General features: G+C 39.3%; 3 protein-coding genes across 3 annotated transcripts; 1 reads left to right on the top strand and 2 right to left on the bottom strand.

Annotated features, from left to right (window-relative positions):
• Nucleotides 1–224: 224 nt before the first annotated feature.
• LOC109220910 (peroxidase 3-like) lies at nucleotides 225–1,877 on the top strand (the record flags this gene model as incomplete). Its single annotated transcript, XM_019385380.1, is given in 4 exon segments — nucleotides 225–420; nucleotides 629–826; nucleotides 925–1,087; nucleotides 1,273–1,877. Coding segments are annotated over 4 exon segments (973 nt in total), but the record flags the coding sequence as incomplete, so codon positions are not given.
• Nucleotides 1,846–2,919, bottom strand: LOC109220911 (DNA repair protein XRCC3 homolog). Its single transcript, XM_019385381.1, has one exon. It carries the CDS (start codon nucleotides 2,801–2,803, stop codon nucleotides 1,955–1,957), a length of 849 nt encoding a protein of 282 aa, XP_019240926.1. The 5' UTR covers nucleotides 2,804–2,919; the 3' UTR covers nucleotides 1,846–1,954.
• Nucleotides 2,920–17,780: 14,861 nt separating this feature from the next.
• On the bottom strand, nucleotides 17,781–18,735 carry LOC109220909 (serine/threonine-protein phosphatase 7 long form homolog). Its single transcript, XM_019385379.1, has 3 exons — nucleotides 18,599–18,735; nucleotides 17,987–18,557; nucleotides 17,781–17,864 (listed from the first exon to the last, which is right to left on the bottom strand). Exons 1-3 carry the CDS (start codon nucleotides 18,733–18,735, stop codon nucleotides 17,781–17,783), a joined length of 792 nt encoding a protein of 263 aa, XP_019240924.1.
• Between the last annotated feature and the right edge of the window lie 2,564 nt (nucleotides 18,736–21,299).

Genomic DNA, 21,299 nt, shown 5'->3' with positions numbered 1-21,299 from the left:
CAACGTGATTATGATATGTGATCTTACTGGCAAGTATAACTAATCTACTTCTAAATGCTATGGAAAGATAAACGATAATAATGGAGTACTAAAATAAACACATGTTAGTTAGATTTAAAAAGCAAAGTGCCTATAAATTTGCTCTAATGCATGCTCTTTGAGTACAGAAGCGCAACAAAACAAGAAGTCTCTTTGAACAATAGCAACACAATGGCCAAATTTAGCTCTTTGGGTTTTCTAGTATTGATTTTTGTAGGAATCCTAGGGTCAAGCCATGGCCAGTTACAACTCAACTTCTATAGCAAGAGTTGCCCAAAAGCAGAGAAGATTATTCAAGACTATGTCCAGAAGCACATTCCTAACGCTCCGTCTCTTGCAGCTGCCTTACTCAGAATGCAATTTCATGATTGCTTTGTCAGGGTAAGTAATTTATTTTAATTGGATTGAGACAGGCATTCAAATAATGCGACATGGACTATGAGGATTCATATATAACATTCCCCAACTTGCTTGGGATTGAGGCATAATTGTATTTCACATTCAGTAAATCATTTGCTATATATATTTCATTTTCTGAGTGTAGTACTTTTTGTGACTTAATCTTTCATTTTTTGGGGGCGCTTGGCAGGGTTGTGATGCTTCAGTTCTCCTGAATTCAACTAAGAGTACAGGAAAGCAAACCGAAAAAGTGGCAATCCCAAATCAAACACTGAGAGGATTTTCATTTATTGATGGTGTAAAGAAAATAGTGGAAGCAGAATGCCCCGGAGTTGTCTCTTGTGCTGATATTGTTGCCTTGGTTGCTAGAGACTCTGTAGTTGTCACTGTAAGCAAAAGTTTGAGCAAATAAATAATTAACTTCTTGAACCATTTCCTAAGTATTGTCACATTCTCTTCTTTTTTCTTCTTCTCAATACTATATAGGGAGGTCCATACTGGAAAGTGCCAACTGGTAGAAGAGATGGAAGAATATCAAATGCCTCAGAAGCCTTAACAGACATTCCAGCTCCAACTAGTAACTTCACCAGACTTCAGTCATCTTTTGCCAAGAAAGGACTTGATCTAAAGGACTTAGTCCTGTTGTCCGGTAAGTCAAAATACATATACACAATTAATTTTCTAGCCCACATGTATAAATATGGAGTAGGTTTTATTAATAGGTGGCAGTGAGACTTGACGCCAGACTCTTTCTCTCCTATCATGATGAATTGCGTGGTCATCTCATTGAAAAGTTAGCTGGCTTTTATTTACTACTATTTTAACATGTTTCAGGTGCTCACACTATTGGAGTTTCTCATTGCCCATCATTTTCCTCACGTCTGTACAATTTCACTGGAACTTTTGGTACTCAAGATCCATCTTTGGACAGCGAATACGCCGCCAATCTAAAGGCCAAAAAATGCAAATCCGTTAATGACAATACCACAATAGTTGAGATGGACCCTGGTAGTTTCAGGACATTTGATCTTAGCTATTTCAAGCTTTTGCTCAAGAGGAGAGGCCTCTTCCAGTCAGATGCTGCCTTAACAACAAGTTCTACGACAAAATCATACATCAACCAACTAGTCCAAGGATCACTCAAAGAGTTCTACGCTGAATTTGCTCAGGCCATGGAGAAAATGGGGAAAATTGAAGTAAAGACAGGTTCTACAGGTGAAATCAGGAAGCATTGTGCAGTTGTGAATTAATAGTTGTAAGGGCACCTTTCATTTTGGTGCCGCGTTTCAAGGATTTTGAATTTTCTATTTCTACTTTGTGTGAATGCTTTGAGGTACATTGTATCATGTTCTTTGTATCTATTCTGTACAATATCTGTAGCTTGATTTAATTATTTTGGAATAAAACTGAGGTACCAAGGGCAGCTTTTTTTATAGAAATTGAAAGATTGGTCAGACATCTTCATGATATAAATCTTTTTCTTTTTTACTATAGTACTAACTAAGCCAGCAACGTTTTATCTTTCTAAACCAAAAACCTTTTCTCTAGTAATAACAAACTCACAGGAAGAATCAGGAAGATGAGGAGCAAAAACAACGCGTATAAACCTCCGAGTTCGTGTAGCGGTAAAGCAATCTTCATCAGCAACTCTCTCTTCATTTCTTGACAAGAATAATCTTGTATTAACACAATTAGCCCATGACAAACCCAAAGCAGCAGATACTTTCCGCTGAGATGTATACAAACAAGTGGAACTCCCAATCCTTAAACTATCAGAATCATCAATTACATCAACAACCTGGTTGATTACAACTACCGCCAATCCAAAACGCCTAGCTTGCTCCTTCAATTTGCTTGAAATCTTGAAGAATAAACCCGATCTCTGCTTAAGATCACGCGCGTTGTTCTCAAATTCAAAGCGAAATAAAGCAGCAATGGAGTCAATTACTATTAACTTAATAGGGGGAAAGGAAGTAGGACGGGATAATAATAATGAGTCTATTTGGGACAATACGTCGAACAGGTGGTGAGCAGAGTGAAGAGGATGAGTTAGGATATTGTCCATCGGATTGTGGAGAGTGGGGAAAGAGGAGGAGAGTTGGTGAAGGCGGCGGAGGGGAAACGGAGATTCAGAGAAGAGATATAAGGAGGAAGCAGAAAGGCCGCCAAGAGAAGTGGGAAGCTGAGCGGAGAGGAGGAGCTGAAGAGAGATTTGGGTTTTGCCGCAGCCGCTTTCAGCAACTAATTCGGTAATTGAATTGCAAGGAATGCCGCCGCCGAGAAAGCGGTCCAGAATTGGGCAGCCGAGGGTGCATTTCTGAACGGGGTTGGGGCTAAGATGCTGAAGGAGATCCTCAGGTTTCATCAAATGAGCGCTTTTCTGCTAATTCAAAATGAGTAATGGTTGTAGTTATTATTGTTAATAGAGAGACGAAGGGGACACATTTCTATAATTAACGGTGTCTCTCTTTTCGTTTTAGTCGATTTAAAAAATAACATTACCTCTTCTTATTTAAAAATAAACTTATCTTTAGAATCCCTACTTTGCCTTTATTGCATTAAGATACAACCATACAAATAATATTTACGGGTCGTTTGTTACGCAAATTAAATTATCCCGTAATTATAATTCTGAGATTATAATTCCTGGGCTAATTTATCCCATCTGGACGATAGGATAAAATAATACATAGTTTGATGAGATAAGGTGGGATATCCAATATTAAGTCTAGGATTAAATTTATAATATATTTGGTTGACAGTATAAATTTATCGTGGGATAAATAAATTTATACCATCAACTAAATATAATACTATCTCCCTCCATTTCATTTTATGTGAAGAGATAATACATAATTACCCCATTGAGGTTGTACCTAACTGCCAGTTGAGCCCTTGTATTTTGCGGGAGTCCTATAACCACCTATATCTATTCCAAGTATAAAAAGTTCCACCTTTAAACTGATGTGGCATAGAGAGTGATATACACTCTCTTGAGGAGAGTGAGAGATAAAAACCACAGGTTAAAAATTTAACGTAAAAGGTCCAAAAATATCCCTAATCTGTGGTATATAACTCACTTTTGTCCTCCGTTAGTAAATTGAGCCAAAAATATCCTCCCCGTTAGCACAATGGGCCACTAATGTCCTTCAACCTAACAGCCCTCCACACAATCCATTTTAATCCTACGTGGCATCCACGTAGCTGTGACATGGCATCCACATAAGCGGGCAGCCTTCTAAACCCGCTCCGAAACCCATTTCCAACGATGGCCTGAAACTCAACCGTTTTTCAGCCATGAAAATGCAACTTTGAAGCACCATTTTCCTCACTTTAGGGCCTCCATTTTCACCACCAAAGCAGCCCTCTTCTCTGTCCAAAAACGATCCTCAAAATAGCCGTCGAAACAGCTGTGTTGCTGCTGAAAAAACCAGCCATGAAAGCCACCATTTTCTCCTCCAAAAAGCTACTCACCCCCAGCCCGTTTCAGCCATGAATTTGTGCACTTTCAGCTCTAAAAACTCGGGTGAAAACGCAGCAAACTTCAGTCACAAAACATCACCAAATTCAGCAGCGAAATAGGCACGAAACACCCTAAAAGACGCAGCAAAACAAGCTGCAAAATCAGCACCATTAAAGCACCAAAAACACCACAAAATGACCCGAAATGGCAGCTAAGAAACGCTGCTCAACCCCATTCCAAAACTATCAGAAACCAGCCGTAAAACCTCACTTAAAAGTTAAAACCACCCAAAAACGCGAAGAAAATAACATCCCTTTCTCACGCAAAAACACCAGCTCCAAAGGTTGAGTTTCAGGCCATCGTTAGAAATGGATTTCGGAGCGGGTTTAGAAGGCTGCTCGCTTATGTGCTGCCATGTCACAGCTACGTGGATGCCACATAGGATTAAAATGGCTTGTGTGGAGGGCTGTTAGGTTGAAGGATATTAGTGGCCCATTGTGCTAACATGGAGGATATTTTTGGCCCAGTTTATTAACGGAGGACAAAAGTAAGCTATAGGAAAATTTTCATAAAGCACTATCGTTTAGTAGTAATTAGTCATCTATAGATATAATTTGCTATATTACGGATTATAGATACCTTTTATGTGGTTATAAGATGTATTTGATGTATTTAAGCTTTTGTATTCATGAATACAGTAGCAAAAATAGGCGTGAATTAGGGAAGTCAAGCTAATCAGTTGTTGTATTCGAGTGTATTCGACTGTATTCATGGAGTGAAACATGGGATTACAGCTAGACAGATTATTGTATTCAACTGTATTCGACTGTATTCACGGCGTGAAATAGGAGATTACACTGTTTTTAGACGGAAAGTGAATCAATTAACATAATAGACTCCTAATATAACTCAACAAACTCAATTATAACACACAAATTTTGTATTTCAAGTTATAAAAAAGATTCTCAACCGAAAAATATCCCAAAAACATAGCAATCTTCAGAGAAATTATATAATACATCTGAATACATAAATTATATTAATTAAAAAAAACATATGAATACATTCATGGCATATAGCGAGACAGTTAATACAATGAAATACATGAAATACAGCGGGATACATTGAAATACAATGAAAAAAAAGACAATGAATATAATGAAATACATAGAATACCAAGGAGATACATTGAAATACAATGAAAAAAGGTAACAGACTCTTCAAGTTGCTCAACCCCAAACTCCGTCGTCTTTATTCAAGAATAACCCTAATATCGTCTCGTCGATAGCAGATTTCGAACCTCCATTGTCAGCCCCAATGTACCCAAAAAATTCCTTTCAAAAATACCTGACAGCGAGTAATGGTCATGCTTTTTGGTAAAATTACTCCTGTATTTGATGTAATTACTCCAGCAACCCTTTTCTGTATTTGCGTAATCTTTGAGTAATTACATCAAAGATTACTCCTGATGCAATCTAATGGTCATGCTTTTTGAAAAAATGATCCATAATGGCTCCTTTTGAATGACAGCGTGACGGAGGATTCCCGGCTTAGGGTTGCTGCTGTCGTCGGAAGAGTCGGTGACGACGTAGAATTGGCCGGCTTTGCCGACGGTGGTCCCTTTACCAAATCCCATTGCACAATCTGCTAAATTTTCATTGTCAGCCCCAATTTACCTTTCAATGGCAGATTTCGAACCTCCATCTTTCTCTCTAAAGTTTGATTTCGACATTGATTTAGAGCCCCAGGCCACTGACAATGAAAATTTCGTTCGACAATGGAGATGAATCAGTGGAGAATCATGGTTGTATTCATGGAGAAAGACAGGCGTTGAGAGAGAGGGTGGAGAAAAATTTGAAAGAATAAGAGAGAAAATAATACAAAGCGTATTTTATGGCTTAAGGATAGGAATTGACCATAAATAAATATTTGGCTATAAAATCAAAAGATAGCTATGGAATATGATTTTTTAAAAGGGTATTTATTTAAAATAAATAAGGTATCAACCTTTGCTATAGGAGATAAAAATTCCTAAGCTATATACCATAGTTAGGGATATATTTGGACCTTTTCCGAAATTTAATTCTGCCACTTTTTTTAAATGTATTGTCCTACTATTCTTATTAAGTTTTTCTCCAAGTTTTCTTTTTCCTTTTACTTCTTCTCATTTACTCCTCGTCTGAAACTATGGAGATTAAATATGATAGACCTCACTTCAATATTAAAAATACAATTTTTTAAAATATTAAACAATAACTAGAAGCTCTATTCGATTTGAAACCAAAGTAAGTTCCCCAATATATAGCCCGAACAGTACACTGAGTGAGGAGAGAAAGGAATCTGGCCGGAAACATATCCGGCGATCGACCAGAAGAAATGTTCGGCGACTAAATATTATAATCTCATTTCTTGTCATCCTCCTTAAATGTGACCAGACTTTTTAGATTTTATAAACTATTCCTTAAGATCCATAAAGCTTGCATAAATTTTTACAATTATTTTTCCTCATAGACTGTTGACAAAAGGAGAAGGGATGGGGGAAAGTGGGGTTGGGTGGATTGCTCTGTTGGGTTGTTTGAGGAAGAAGAGAAGGCACAGGGAAAGTGGGTTTGTGTGGATTGCTCTCTTTTAGGTTTGTTTGGAGAAGAAGACGAGACGTGGGGGTAGTGAGGTGGGTGTAATATAGAATGTCTATCACCCAATGGGGGTCATAGGACCCCCGCAAAATACAAGGGTGCAACTAGCAGGTAGATACAACCCCAATGGGGTAAATTATGGGACCCGAAACTTTTTTGATGCTTTTTTGGACAAAAAGCACATTTTTAATGCTAAAAGAAAAAGTTACACAAATAGGCACTTCGCAGTATTATACTGCGAATTGACTTAACGGAAATTTAGTCGTTAAGTTAATTCGTATTACAGTACTGCGAATTAATAAAAAATTATTTTTTTTTTGCAATTCGCAGTTCTATACTGCGAATTGCTTAAAATGGGCCCAGCTAAAAAATTTTTTAGCTAATTCGCAGTACTATACTGCGAATTAGGTATTTTTTTTATTAATTTGGCCCCCACCAATAAATTCAAACATATAAAACTTAGTATTGTACTGCGAAGTACTTAAAAAAAATTCTAACCTTGCCTTATTTAAAGGCGTTTCAGTTTTATGAAAATTCATTCAATACAAACTCAAACTTCCATTCATACTTCTCTCTTCTTCTTATCAATCATTTTTGTACAATGTCTGAAGAGCCAAAAATAAGGGTTTCATTATATCGGGGGGGGGGGGGGGGAGGGGGAGGGGGAGGGGGGTTGAGGTTGTGCTGAAGAATAACTCTGTGAGGTATAGCTCACCTCCACAGTGTCATGTTAAATTGCCGCTTACTATGGAGTACGATACATTAGTATCGTTGTTACGTAAAAAAAATGAGTGAGAGGAGGCGTTCGGTTAACCTTAAAGTAACCGGTAGATTTCCGTATTCAGTGACTCCGCAGGGCTTTGCTTATTAATCTGAGTTTAACATCGAGGATGATGAAACTCTTAGAGATTTTTTGCGGATTCCGGATGAATATAGGGAATGTATTGTAATAAAATTATTGGAAATGTACGTCAAGGTGGAAGAGGTTCCCAATATGAGGGCGTGCGTAGTAGGGATAACCCCCGGTCATCGGGTGGTTATTCTGGAGCAGTTTTTGCCGGACATATTGCTGATGAAGAGCTTGCCTTGATTTAAACTTGTCACCACCGGCGAATGAGCAGCCACAAAATAATTTTTTGACTTTATATAATCAACAAGACGACTGGTGAACTTTAATTTTACTACGCTTTAGCGATGTTTATTTTATGTTTTAATTGGATTTGTATTAACACTCATATTTTTCATAGGGGGTACCGTCCGGATATGAATTTTACAAGTTATGACCCCGCCCCTAGTTGGAATATGCGTAGTTCTGGAGTATTGGACCACAGTGGTCCATCCGGGAGTCATCACCAACAAGAAAGTATCCATCATGAAACGTCAAGACAGTACGATTTGTAAGTAAAGTGATATAGCTATATCTAAAGTATTTTCCGGAGTTTTGGGTAACTTATCTTTTTGTTCTTTTTGTGCAGTGAAAACGAGCTTCTTGAAGCTCCTGACCTCACACAGTTGCCCATAGACGACGTATTTACTCGTGATTTGGCAGATGCGCAGAGTGAGGAAGATGATAGTGATTATGACAACAATGCGGATGAGTCTGGGGATGACACACCCTTCCATGATGAGGGTGATGATGAAGAGGAGGAAGTGAATGTTGAACCTGAGCTGACGAGGGAGCATGTTCCTCCACCTCCCGCTAGACCAAGAGTGTACGAGTCCCACGTGCCATTTCATGAGCGGAATATTCCCTACCTTGATAATTTGCCAAGCATGCTGAACGTGGATGCCCTCACAAGGGATGATGATGAATTTCGGTCAGCGATGTGGGATGAGTCTAGACCAGCTGTTCTGACAAAGGGCATGTATTTCCCCGATAAAACTCGCCTAATTAGGGCTGTAAAAATCTACAGTATAAGAGAGTGCCGTGAGATGATGGTAAGTGAGTCAACTACGGAGAAATACAAGGCTGTATGCCGTAGGTGGTTTATGGGTTGTCACTGGATGTTGCGTGCCACCAAGAAGAAATCAGGTTTGTGGAAAGTGGGTAAATTTATTAGCGAGCACAGATGTGAAATGGACACATTCAATGAAAATCACTTCAACTTGGATGTGGACTTGATTTCCCTTGTCTTGATTCCATTTTTGGAAGTGTCCATTAGGTTCAAGATTAAAGAGTGTATTACAGTCGTCCACCAGGAGTATGGTTGTACTATAACCAAAAGAAAGGCATATCTCGGTCGCAAACGTGCCTTTGAACTTATTTATGGCGACTGGGATAAGTCTTTTTCAAATCTGCCCAGGTACATGGCCGCACTGCAACACTTTAACCCCGGGACTATAGTTGAATGGCGGCGTGAGCGGAGTCCGGACAGACCGGAATATATTTTCAACTATGTGTTTTGGTCATTTAAACCAACAATTGATAGTTTTGTGCATTGTCGTCCTGTAATTTCCATAGACGGTACCCATGTCTATGGAAAGTATGATATTAAGCTTTTGATTGCAGTTGCAGTAGATGCCAACGGACAAATATTTCCACTAGCTTTTGCCATTTGTGCCAACGAAAGTGAAGAGACGTGGACGCTTTTTTTGAACCACTTGAAGCAGCACGTTGTCAAACAGCGTTCAGGTATTTGTCTAATATCTGATCGGCATGGTGGTATTTTAAGTTCTGTAAGTCACTTGCCTGAATGGCATGAACCATATGCATACCACTGTTATTGTGTGAGGCACCTGAAGGCCAATTTCTAGAAGAAATTTCCTGACAAGGCCTTGCATGACTTAATGTGGATGGCTGCAACTGAGCACCAGCAGTGCAAATTCACGAGGCGCATGGAAGCGATCCAGCAGATAGATCCACGAGCCTATACTTGGTTGATACGACATGAGCTTCACATGTGGACATTGCATGCTGATGGCGGCAGACGATGGGGATCCCTCACTATAAACGTGTCGGAGTCATTCAACGGCTTGTTGAAGTCTGCCCGTGGACTGCCTGTCACTTCCATGGTCCGCATGACATTCAAACAGAGTGCGGAGAGGTTTGTTGCAAGGCATGCAGCTGCATCGGCATTGATGGACAGGGGTGTTGAATTTATGCCAATACCCATGAGAAGATTTGAAAGGTCCAGGAGGCGAGCACGGTGGCATTCATTTCTTCAGTACGATCATGAACGGGGTGTTTTTCAAGTTAAGACCGCTATCCACGGACAACGTGGGAACAATCTACATACGGTGAATGAAAATAGAAGGTTATGTTCATGTGGGAAATGACCATCTACCACATGCCGTGCGCACATGCATTGAAGTGTTTTCAACAAGTTGGATATGGGGCAACAAACTATATTGATAGGCAATACAGTGTTGCTGCATACGTAGACACGTATAGTGGGAAGTTGCATCCATTAGGTGCTGAGCATTATTGGTCGCCGGAACCTTTTAGGATGGTATGTAACAAGGACTATTTGCGCAAGCTGCAAGTGCAAAAGAGAACGCGTATACGGAACCAAATGGATGCTGGTGAGTCCGTTTATGCGCGTAAATGTGGCATATGCTCGCAAACAGGACACGACCGTCGTAAATGTCCTTCAGGTGGTGTGCGTGCCGGTGGTAATCCGGCTCCTGGTACAAGTTCGTCGAATGTACCCAACTATCAAGGATACCCCTAGTCTTTTGTTTTGGTATTCTTTTTGTAATACATGTTTGTACTTGTGTATTTTGGAATGAGTGAAGAAAAATCTGTTTAATTGCAGGAAAATATAATATGTAAAGCGTGGTTTGATAGTTTCATATAACAACACAAGCACTTAAACTTAACGTCCACTTCAATTAAAATAAAATTTAGTACAACAAACAAGGAAAACATTACTACAACACAAACATAGCAGGCCAACATAATAAAAATACATGAAACATGAAAAGTACACTAAACACATAGTAGGGATTGTTTAGTCCCGGTTGCCACTTATTCTCCGCTCCAACCACTTAAATCTTTCTTCCAGTTGTTCTTTTTCTTCTTCTACCTCTTTCAGTTTCGCCTTCACCTCCGCAAGTTCCCGTTTATATTTTTGTTTACGTTCCTTTTGTGCTTGACAATTCCATTGTGCTTTCCATTTTTCTTCTCCCACCTCCTTCAGTTTCACCCTCATTTCTGCAATAATTCTATCGCTTTCTCTTTGCATTTCAAGTTGGCGTAAATTCTGATTATGAAGAAAGTACAGTTGTTCTTTGTAGTACTCCTGGTAACATGGTTCATCAACCCATTCCTCAAACTCACACATAGGTTCGCCAGGAACCTTGTAAAACTGGTTCAGACAGTGCCAGTAGCGGCGTCCAGCTTCACCACCGTCCCAACAATTTTGCATCATGCATGATTTTTCACAGTAGCACTTTGGTGCACGAAGAGGTTGAGCCATATTTGCTTTTAATGAAATATTTGCTTGTAGTAATTTTTGAGCACACAAAAATAACTACAATGAGCCCGTTATTTATAGGCGAGACAAAATAATTAATTTGCAGTATAGTACTGCGTTTTATAGAGTTGTCTTGTCGTTCTGAAAAAGGTGAAAACCATGTGAAAAAACTGTTGTCTTGCAGAAAAATTAATAATTAATTCGCAGTATAGTACTGCATTTTATGGAGTTGTCTTGTCATTCTGAAAAAGTTAATAATTAATTCGCAGTATAGTACTATGTGTTATTGAGTTGTCTTGTCATTCTGAAAAAGATGAAAATCATGTGAAAAAAGCTGTTGTCTTGCAGAAAAAGTTAATAATTAATTTGCAGTATAGTACTGCGTGTTATTGAGTTGTCTTGTCGTTCTGAAAAAGATGTAAATTATGTGAAAAAAGCTGGTTTCTTGCAGAAAAATTTAATCATGAATTCGCAGTATAGTACTGCGTTTTATTGAGTTGTCTTGTCATTCTGAAAAAGATGTAAATTATGTGAAAAAAAGCTGGTTTCTTGCAGATAAATTTAATAATTAATTAGCATTATAGTTCTACGTTTTATGGAGTTGTCTTGTCGTTAAAAATTTAATACTTAATTCGCAGTATAGTACTACGTTTTAGGTTTGCAAGGTTTGTGTTAGTGTTGTACTGTTTAAGTAAAATTGATGTTCAAACGCAATTAAAATAAAATTATTTTTAAAAGATAATTGTTACCATTAATTACATAACGTACTATTTACACAAAGTAAAAATACATGTAAATCAGTGAGTCCCGCAGCCTGTGTGCTTCAGTGCTGCTGCCGGCCTAAGTCGCATCCCTTGTCGCCCGGGTACACTATCTGGATCATCGTCATCAAGCCGCCTCTTTATGTGAGGATGTGCAGCAGCATCGACACCACAGCTGGCAGGATCGGAAGAATNGGAAGAGGTTCCCAATATGAGGGCGTGCGTAGTAGGGATAACCCCCGGTCATCGGGTGGTTATTCTGGAGCAGTTTTTGCCGGACATATTGCTGATGAAGAGCTTGCCTTGATTTAAACTTGTCACCACCGGCGAATGAGCAGCCACAAAATAATTTTTTGACTTTATATAATCAACAAGACGACTGGTGAACTTTAATTTTACTATGCTTTAGCGATGTTTATTTTATATTTTAATTGGATTTGTATTAACACTCATATTTTTCATAGGGGGTACCGTCCGGATATGAATTTTACAAGTTATGACCCCGCCCCTAGTTGGAATATGCGTAGTTCTGGAGTATTGGACCACAGTGGTCCATCCGGGAGTCATCACCAACAAGAAAGTATCCATCATGAAACGTCAAGACAGTACGATTTGTAAGTAAAGTGATATAGCTATATCTAAAGTATTTTCCGGAGTTTTGGGTAACTTATCTTTTTGTTCTTTTTGTGCAGTGAAAACGAGCTTCTTGAAGCTCCTGACCTCACACAGTTGCCCATAGACGACGTATTTACTCGTGATTTGGCAGATGCGCAGAGTGAGGAAGATGATAGTGATTATGACAACAATGCGGATGAGTCTGGGGATGACACACCCTTCCATGATGAGGGTGATGATGAGGAGGAGGAAGTGAATGTTGAACCTGAGCTGACGAGGGAGCATGTTCCTCCACCTCCCGCTAGACCAAGAGTGTACGAGTCCCACGTGCCATTTCATGAGCGGAATATTCCCTACCTTGATAATTTGCCAAGCATGCCGAACGTGGATGCCCTCACAAGGGATGATGATGAATTTCGGTCAGCGATGTGGGATGAGTCTAGACCAGCTGTTCTGACAAAGGGCATGTATTTCCCCGATAAAGCTCGCCTAATTAGGGCTGTAAAAATCTACAGTATAAGAGAGTGCCGTGAGATGATGGTAAGTGAGTCAACTACGGAGAAATACAAGGCTGTATGCCGTAGGTGGTTTATGGGTTGTCACTGGATGTTGCGTGCCACCAAGAAGAAATCAGGTTTGTGGAAAGTGGGTAAATTTATTAGCGAGCACAGATGTGAAATGGACACATTCAATGAGAATCACTTCAACTTGGATGTGGACTTGATTTCCCTTGTCTTGATTCCATTTTTGGAAGTGTCCATTAGGTTCAAGATTAAAGAGTGTATTACAGTCGTCCACCAGGAGTATGGTTGTACTATAACCAAAAGAAAGGCATATCTCGGTCGCAAACGTGCCTTTGAACTTATTTATGGCGACTGGGATAAGTCTTTTTCAAATCTGCCCAGGTACATGGCCGCACTGCAATATTTTAACCCCGGCACTGTTGTTGAATGGAGGCGTGAGCGGAGTCCGGACAGACCCGAATATATTTTCAACTATGTGTTCTGGACATTTAAAGCAGCAATTGATGGTTTTGTGCATTGTCGTCCTGTAATTTCCATAGACGGTACTCATGTCTATGGAAAGTATGATATTAAGCTTTTGATTGCAGTTGCAGTTGATGCCAACGGACAAATATTTTCACTAGCTTTTGCCATATGTGCCAATGAAAGCGAAGAGGCGTGGACGCTTTTTTTGAACCACTTGAAGCAGCACGTTGTCAAACAGCGTTCAGGTATTTGTCTAATATCTGATCGGCATGGTGGTATTTTAAGTTCTGTACGTCACTTGCCTGAATGGCATGAACCATATGCATACCACCATTACTGTGTGAGGCACCTGAAGGCCAATTTCTAGAAGAAATTTCCTGACAAGGCCTTGCATGACTTAATGTGGATGGCTGCAACTGAGCACCAGCAGTGCAAATTCACGAGGCGCATGGAAGCGATCCGGCAGATAGATCCACGAGCCTATACTTGGTTGATGCGACATGAGCTTCACATGTGGACATTGCATGCTGATGGCGGCAGACGATGGGGAGCCCTCACTACAAACGTGTCGGAGTCATTCAACGGCTTGTTGAAGTCTGCTCGTGGATTGCCTGTCACTTCCATGGTCCGGAGAGGTTTGTTGCAAGGCATGCAGCTGCATCGGCATTGATGGACAGGGGTGTTGAATTTATGCCAATACCCATGAGAAGATTTGAAAGGTCCAGGAGGCGAGCACAGTGGCATTCATTTCTTCAGTACGATCATGAACGGGGTGTTTTTGAAGTTAAGACCGCTATCCGCGGACACCGTGGGAATAATCTACAGACGGTGAATGAAAATAGAAGGTTATGTTCATGTGGGAAATGGACCATCTACCACATGTCGTGCGCACATGCGTTGAAGTGCTTTCAACAAGTTGGATATGGGGCAACAAACTATGTTGATAGGCAATACAGTGTTGCTGCATACGTAGACACGTATAGCGGGAAGTTGCAGCCATTAGGTGCTGAGTATTATTGGCCGTCGGAGCCTTTTAAGATGGTATGTAACAAGGACTATTTGCGCAAGCTGCAAGTGCAAAAGAGAACGCGTATACGGAACCAAATGGATGTTGGTGACACCGTTTATGCGCGTAAATGTGGCATATGCTCGCAAACAGGACACGACCGTCGTAAATGTCCTTCAGGTGGTGTGCGTGGCGGTGGTAATCCGGCTCCTGGTGCAAGTTCATCGAATGTACCCAACTATCAAGGATACCCCTAGTCTTTTATTTTGGTATTCTTTTTTGTAATACGTGTTTGTACTTGTGTATGTTGCAATATATATCAAATAAAATTATGTTCGACAATCTGGAATGAGTGAAGAAAAATCTGTTTAATTGCAGGAAAATGTAATATGTAAAGCGTGGTTTGATAGTTTCATATAACAACACAAGCACTTAAACTTAACTTCCACTTCAATTAAAATAAAATTTAGTACAACAAACAAGGAAAACATTACTACAGCACAAACACAAACGTAGCAGGCAAACATAATAAAAATACATGAAATATGAGAAGTACACTAAACACATACATGCCAATGTTTAGTCCCGGTTGCCATTTACTCTCCGCTCCAACCACTTAAATCGTTCTTCCAGTTGTTCTTTTTCTTCTTCTACCTCTTTCAGTTTCGCGTTCACCTCCGCAAGTTCCCGTTTATATTTTTTTACGTTCATTTTGTGCTTCACAATTCCATTGTACTTTCCATTTTTCTTCTCCCACCTCCTTCAGTTCGCCCTCATTTCTGCAATAATTCTATCGCTTTCGCTTTGTGTTTTCTGTTGGCGTAAACACATATTATGAAGAAACTGCAGTTTTTCTTTGTAGTATTCCTGATAACATGGTTCATCAACCCATTCCTCAAACTCACAAATAGGTTCGCCGGGAACCTTGTAAAACTGGTTCATACAGTGCCAGTAGCGGCGTCCAGCTTCACCACCGTCCCAACAACTTTGCATCATGCATAATTTTCCACAGTAGCACTGTGGTGGACAAAGAGGTTGAGCCATATAATGAAATATTTGCTTTTAGTAAAAAAAACCTTACTTTTGATGAAATATCTGCTTTAAGTAAATTTTGAGTATACAAAATAACTACAATGAGCCCGTTATTTATAGGCGAGACAAAATAATTAATTCGCAGTATAGTACTGCATTTTATGGAGTTGTCTTGTCGTTCTGAAAAAGATGAAAACCATGTGAAAAAAGCTGCTGTCTTGCAGAAAAATTTAATAATTAATTCGCAGTATAGTACTGCGTTTTATGGAATTGTCTTGTCATTCTGAAAAAGATGAAAACCATGTGAAAAAAGCTGTTGTCTTGCAAAAAAATTTAATAATTAATTCGCAGTATAGTACTGCGTTTTATGGAGTTGTCTTGTCGTTCTGAAAAAGATGAAAACCATGTGAAAAAAGCTGTTGTCTTGCAGAAAAAATTAATAATTAATTCGCAGTATAGTACTGCGTTTTATGGAGTTGTCTTGTCGTTCCGAAAAGATGAAACCATGTGAAAAAGCTGCTGTCTTGCAGAAAAATTTAATAATTAATTCGCAGTATAGTACTGCATTTTATGGAGTTGTCTTGTCATTCTGAAAAAGTTAATAATTAATTCGCAGTATAGTACTGCGCGTTATTGAGTTGTCTTGTCGTTCTGAAAAAGATGAAAATCATGTGAAAAAAGCTGTTGTCTTGCAGAAAAAGTTAATAATTAATTCGTAGTATAGTACTGCGTGTTATTGAGTTGTCTTGTCGTTCTGAAAAAGATGTAAATTATGTGAAAAAAGCTGGTTTCTTGCAGAAAAATTTAATCATGAATTCGCAGTATAGTACTGCGTTTTATTGAGTTGTCTTGTCATTCTGAAAAAGATGTAAATTATGTGAAAAAAGCTGGTTTCTTGCAGATAAATTTAATAATTAATATAGTTCTACGTTTTATGGAGTTGTCTTGTCGTTAAAAATTTAATACTTAATTCGCAGTATAGTACTACGTTTTAGGTTTGCAAGGTTTGTGTTAGTGTTGTACTGTTTAAGTAAAATTGATGTTCAAACGCAATTAAAATAAAATTATTTTTAAAAGATAATTGTTACCATTAATTACATAACGTACTATTTACACAAAGTAAAAATACATGTAAATCAGTGAGTCCCGCAGCCTGTGTGCTTCAGTGCTGCTGCCGGCCTAAGTCGCATCCCCTGTCGCCCGGGTACACTATCTGGATCATCGTCATCAAGCCGCCTCTTTATGTGAGGATGTGCAGCAACATCGACACCACAGCTGGCAGGATCGGAAGAATAGGCCGTCGGGCCGTCAGCAACCTACAACACAAGTAGTAATCTTAGCAAACCTAAAAAGAATATTTGATCATCTCCAAGAGCCTCATCTCCAAAATCCCCATCATGTCCCTCAACAGGTGGGCCAAGAAGTGCCTCATAGCCCCCTTGCTGGGGACCACCTCCTCGCCATCCCTTGCGACCCCCGCGACCCCGTGGCGCACCCCTGCCTCGTGGGGCACCCCTCTCTCGTGCCTTACCCCTGCCTCGTGGGACACCCCTACCCCGATGGTAGTCCTCTGGCACCGCATACTGAGCCTCGTGGTCCAACCTCGCGGCATCTCTCGCCTGAAGCAGGGTCCGACGAGCCAGCTGTTCCACCCGCTGTCCATAGTCAACGAGTGTAGGATTGTCATCATGCTGCTGCATCTCCTGGCCCAACTGATAGAGGCTATGAATCCCAATAGCCTGTGAAACATTTAAAATATTAATTAAATAACGTTATATCACAATTATAAAATATTAATAAGCCACAAAAACATACCAGTGCCTCGTGCCTCCCGGCGTATGATCTGTAGCGATCGCCAAGCACATAAATGGGGTTCCCGATCATCCGTCGGGTGTGACGGCGGTACCATGACGCATACAGATGAATGGTGGCCTCCTGGGTAAATGTAGGTGCTGGAGGAATACGGTGACCTCGCTCCTCCCAAGTATGGACCTGCTGCTCTAGCCATGCCATATATGTAACGTTCACCCTGGCACGATCATCCTGCTGATAGTGTGTAGCCTCCCATCCAGGCTCCCCCGGTATAGGCTGGGGACGGTGAAACTGGCAAAGCACACGCTCTGTGGCATGATACTCAACCTGATCGAAGAAGATCATCGGGACGGAGGTGCTCCAAAGCAGTCTGTCGGCTGGGCAAATATCAGGCAGCTAAGCTAGCAACTCGTCGCTGTATGGCGTCCAGATGAACTACCAAATAATAACATAAAAGTAAGTATGCGCAACACAACTCAATTACTAATTCGCAAGTGTAGGTACATATTTACCTGTCCGTCCACCAGCATATCTAACACATCCCTGACAAGGGGGAGATTATGGTGAGCATCGCTCCCTCGGTAGTTCCCACGCCGGAGAATCCACCTAAAAGCTAGAGGGAGAAACGGATAAGCCTGACCGGGCGCAAGTGGTGGTAGAGTGGCTGCAACGGCATGATCCGTTGCCAGGCCCAAACCTAAGATAAAAGGTTGATGTAAAATTTATGAGTCATTTCGACCATATAGAATTCAGAATAATGAACAGAGTATTCGAAAATGTTGTCACCTGTAGGAGGGGCAGAAAACCACATATGTCCACCGCTGGACCCATGCTCGCCCGGCACATGCTCCTATACGGGTATGCCAGAACAGCAGCACCCCAGCTGTACTGAGGTAAATCATCCAGCCGCTGAAGATGATGGAGAAAGCGAAGACTCACAGTACTCCCCGAAGTGTTTGTGAACAAGACACACCCGAAAAGCAGGAGCAGCGCCAACCGCGTGTATCTCTCAATGTGGAGATCCTCCGTCTCCCCGGTAACGTCAGGGTGCAAAAAAGCCATATGATCTCTAATGGCTGACAAAAGAACGCGACTGCCCCCAGCGCCACCCTCTGGTCTAAAACCAGCAAGCTGCCCCATCATATCCAAACACTGGGCGCGCGTCAAGGATCTAATGTAATGGGGCAGTGTCACAGCCCGTCCATCTACACGCATCCCGTACAAAACCTGAAGATCCTGCAGCGTGATGGTGGCCTCTCCAGTAGGGGCAAGTGAAAACTGTGCGTCTCCGGTCGCCACCGCTCTACCAACGTCGTGATAAGAGACCAATCGAGCTGCATCCGTCCAAGCTAAGAAATAGTATAGAAGCCCGTAGCCTGTAAGCGTGCGACTACGCGGGCATGGAAAGGATGCTCCGCCATGAACTCCCACAAATCATCAGGTCTCCTGGGGTGGAGAGCCTGCTCCAATAGCTGTCCCTCCCATACGTAGGAGGCCCTATGGTCGCCCTGCAACACTAACAACTGATCCTCGGCAGGTCCAGGATGCGCAGGCGACGGAAAAGCCATGTCGTCTACTATAATTTAAACAAAATTAATTGTGTGTGTTAGTTTAATAAATTAAATAATTAATTATATTTAATATTGGACTGAATAATTATGTATGGGTTCCAGGCTCGATTTTTTAGGCCCGGTAGCACCGAGTTATCCTTAATTATTATGTGTGTCAATTTCAATATTTTTCCAATTTGTTAGCTTAATAAATTAAATAATTAATTATGTTTAGTATTGGACTGAATAATTATGTATGGGTTCCAGGCTCGATTTTTTAGGCCCGGTAGCACCGAGTTATCCTTAATTATTATGTGTGTCAATTTCAATATTTTTACAGTTTTGTTAGCTTAATAAATTAAATAATTAATTATGTTTAATATTGAACTTAATAATTTGATAATTATGGCTTGATTTTTGAGGCCCGGTAGCACCGAGTTATCCTTAATTATTATGTGTGTCAATTTCAATATTTTTACAATTTTGTTAGCTTAATAAATTAAATAATTAATTATGTTTAGTATTGGACTGAATAATTATGTATGGGTTCCAGACTTGATTTTTTAGGCTCGGTAGCACCGAGTTATCCTTAATTATTATGCGTGTCAATTTCAACATTTTTAGAATTTTGTTGGCTTAAGGAATTAAATTAAATAATATTGAATTGGACTGAATAATTATGTATGAGTTCCAGGCTCGATATTGAAGTTAAATTTACAACATATATTAATTTGTTACTTGTAAGTTTATCATTATAAATTAAATAAGTAATTTTGTAAAGTGTAATCTAAAAGGCTCTACTACGCTAAAAGGCTATATATTTTACTACACTAAAAGGCTCTCTATTTTACTACACTAAAAGGCTCTATATTTTACTACGCTAAAAGGCTATTTATTTTACTACGCTAAAAGGTCACTATTACATATAAAAACAACTAACATAAAATACAAATATGAACAACAAACAAAAAAAAATATTAATTTTTTATTTAACCAAATAAAAACATAACATTTAAAATACAAATAATTTATCAACTTTTAACAATTTTTGTTTACCAAAACTAATAAATCAAGTCGAGTATAAATAAGATACAAATTTAAACACAAACATAACACAAATTAACATGTAAACACATTAAACAATACAAATATGCATGTACTATACGAGTTTCGACATAAATAATATCGAAATACCTCGATTTAAGTTTTTTGAAATTGATTGAAATGGAATTTTTACACTCAAAAGAAGGAATCCAAAGCTTGTCTTGTGCCTGGGACCTACACTCCTTGCTCTTTAGATGACGGGTGGGGCCGAAATTTTTTTTTAAAATTCACGGGGGGTGGGGGACCAGATTTGGAGCAGAGGAATATTTTAATAGGGTGGGGGATCGTTTTTGTCGGTCCAAGGAAGAAGAAGGGTTATATTTTCAAAAGGCCTGCGAATTGCCTTTTGAAAATAGAGTTGGCCCACTTTAAGCAATTCGCGGTATAGAACTGCGAATTGCAAAAAAAAAAAAAAAAATTTATTAATTCGCAGTACTGTAATGCGAATTAGCTTAACGGCTAAATTTCCGTTAAGTCAATTCGCGGTATAGTACTGCGAAGTGCCTATTTGTGTAACTTTTTTTTTTTAACATTAAAATGTGCTTTTTGTCCAAAAAATCATCAAAAAAGTTTCGGACTCGTAAATTATGTATTATTCCTTATATGAACATATTTTCTTTCTAGTCCGTGCCAAAAAATGACCTCTTTCCATATTTGTAAATAATTTATTTTTATGCAATGATTTATAGCCACACAAAATATATGTGCCTCATTTTACATCACAAATTCAAAAGTCTTCTTTCTTTTCTTAAATTCCGTGCCCAATCAAATGTGTTCACATAAATTGAAACGGAGGGAGTATAAATTTAATTACACACCTTATCCCACCTTATTTTGCGTACCAAATAACCCCTATATTTTATTTAGACCCGAAGTTATAAAAGACTTTATTTATTTCTTAAATTTAATGTCAAATCGTACACCTTCACATAAATTAGGACAGAGGGTTGTAATTGAAAATGTATCTTGTTAATAGATGTAACGATAAGTATAACGAAAATAAAGTTTGTCCACAATTGATATAGTGACAATTTCTTGGATTATTTAAATATTTTCTTAGGAAATCGATTTGATAGTGTACTTCTTCCATTTCAACTAATGTGAAAATATTTTATTTTTATTATGTTTCAAAAAGAATTATCATTTATTAAATTTTGAAAACGATAGCCACATAAATATTTATTGCATGTTGTAGATCACAAATTTCGAAAAATTTCCTTTATTTCAAATGTCGTGTCAATTCAAACTTTATGCCTTGGAAAGCATGTGGTAGAAGCAAGAATGTTTAACGTATGATCCCAAAAGCAACCCCTTGGAATTTTCTTCCAAGAAATAAATAAGGGATTGTTTTGGTTATATATAAAATATTGATTATAGGTTCAAATACTAGGCGTGTCATTCTAGTGGATTTTTTTAATGTATAAATCCCTTGTATGTAATTTTCGCTCCGCCACTAGTTCGATGCGATAGTGTAACCC

Source organism: Nicotiana attenuata, unplaced genomic scaffold, assembly GCF_001879085.1.
Source record: "Nicotiana attenuata strain UT unplaced genomic scaffold, NIATTr2, whole genome shotgun sequence".
NCBI lineage: Eukaryota > Viridiplantae > Streptophyta > Magnoliopsida > Solanales > Solanaceae > Nicotiana > Nicotiana attenuata.
Note: the sequence above shows the minus strand (reverse complement) of the source record. Positions and strands in the feature narration are given on the sequence as shown.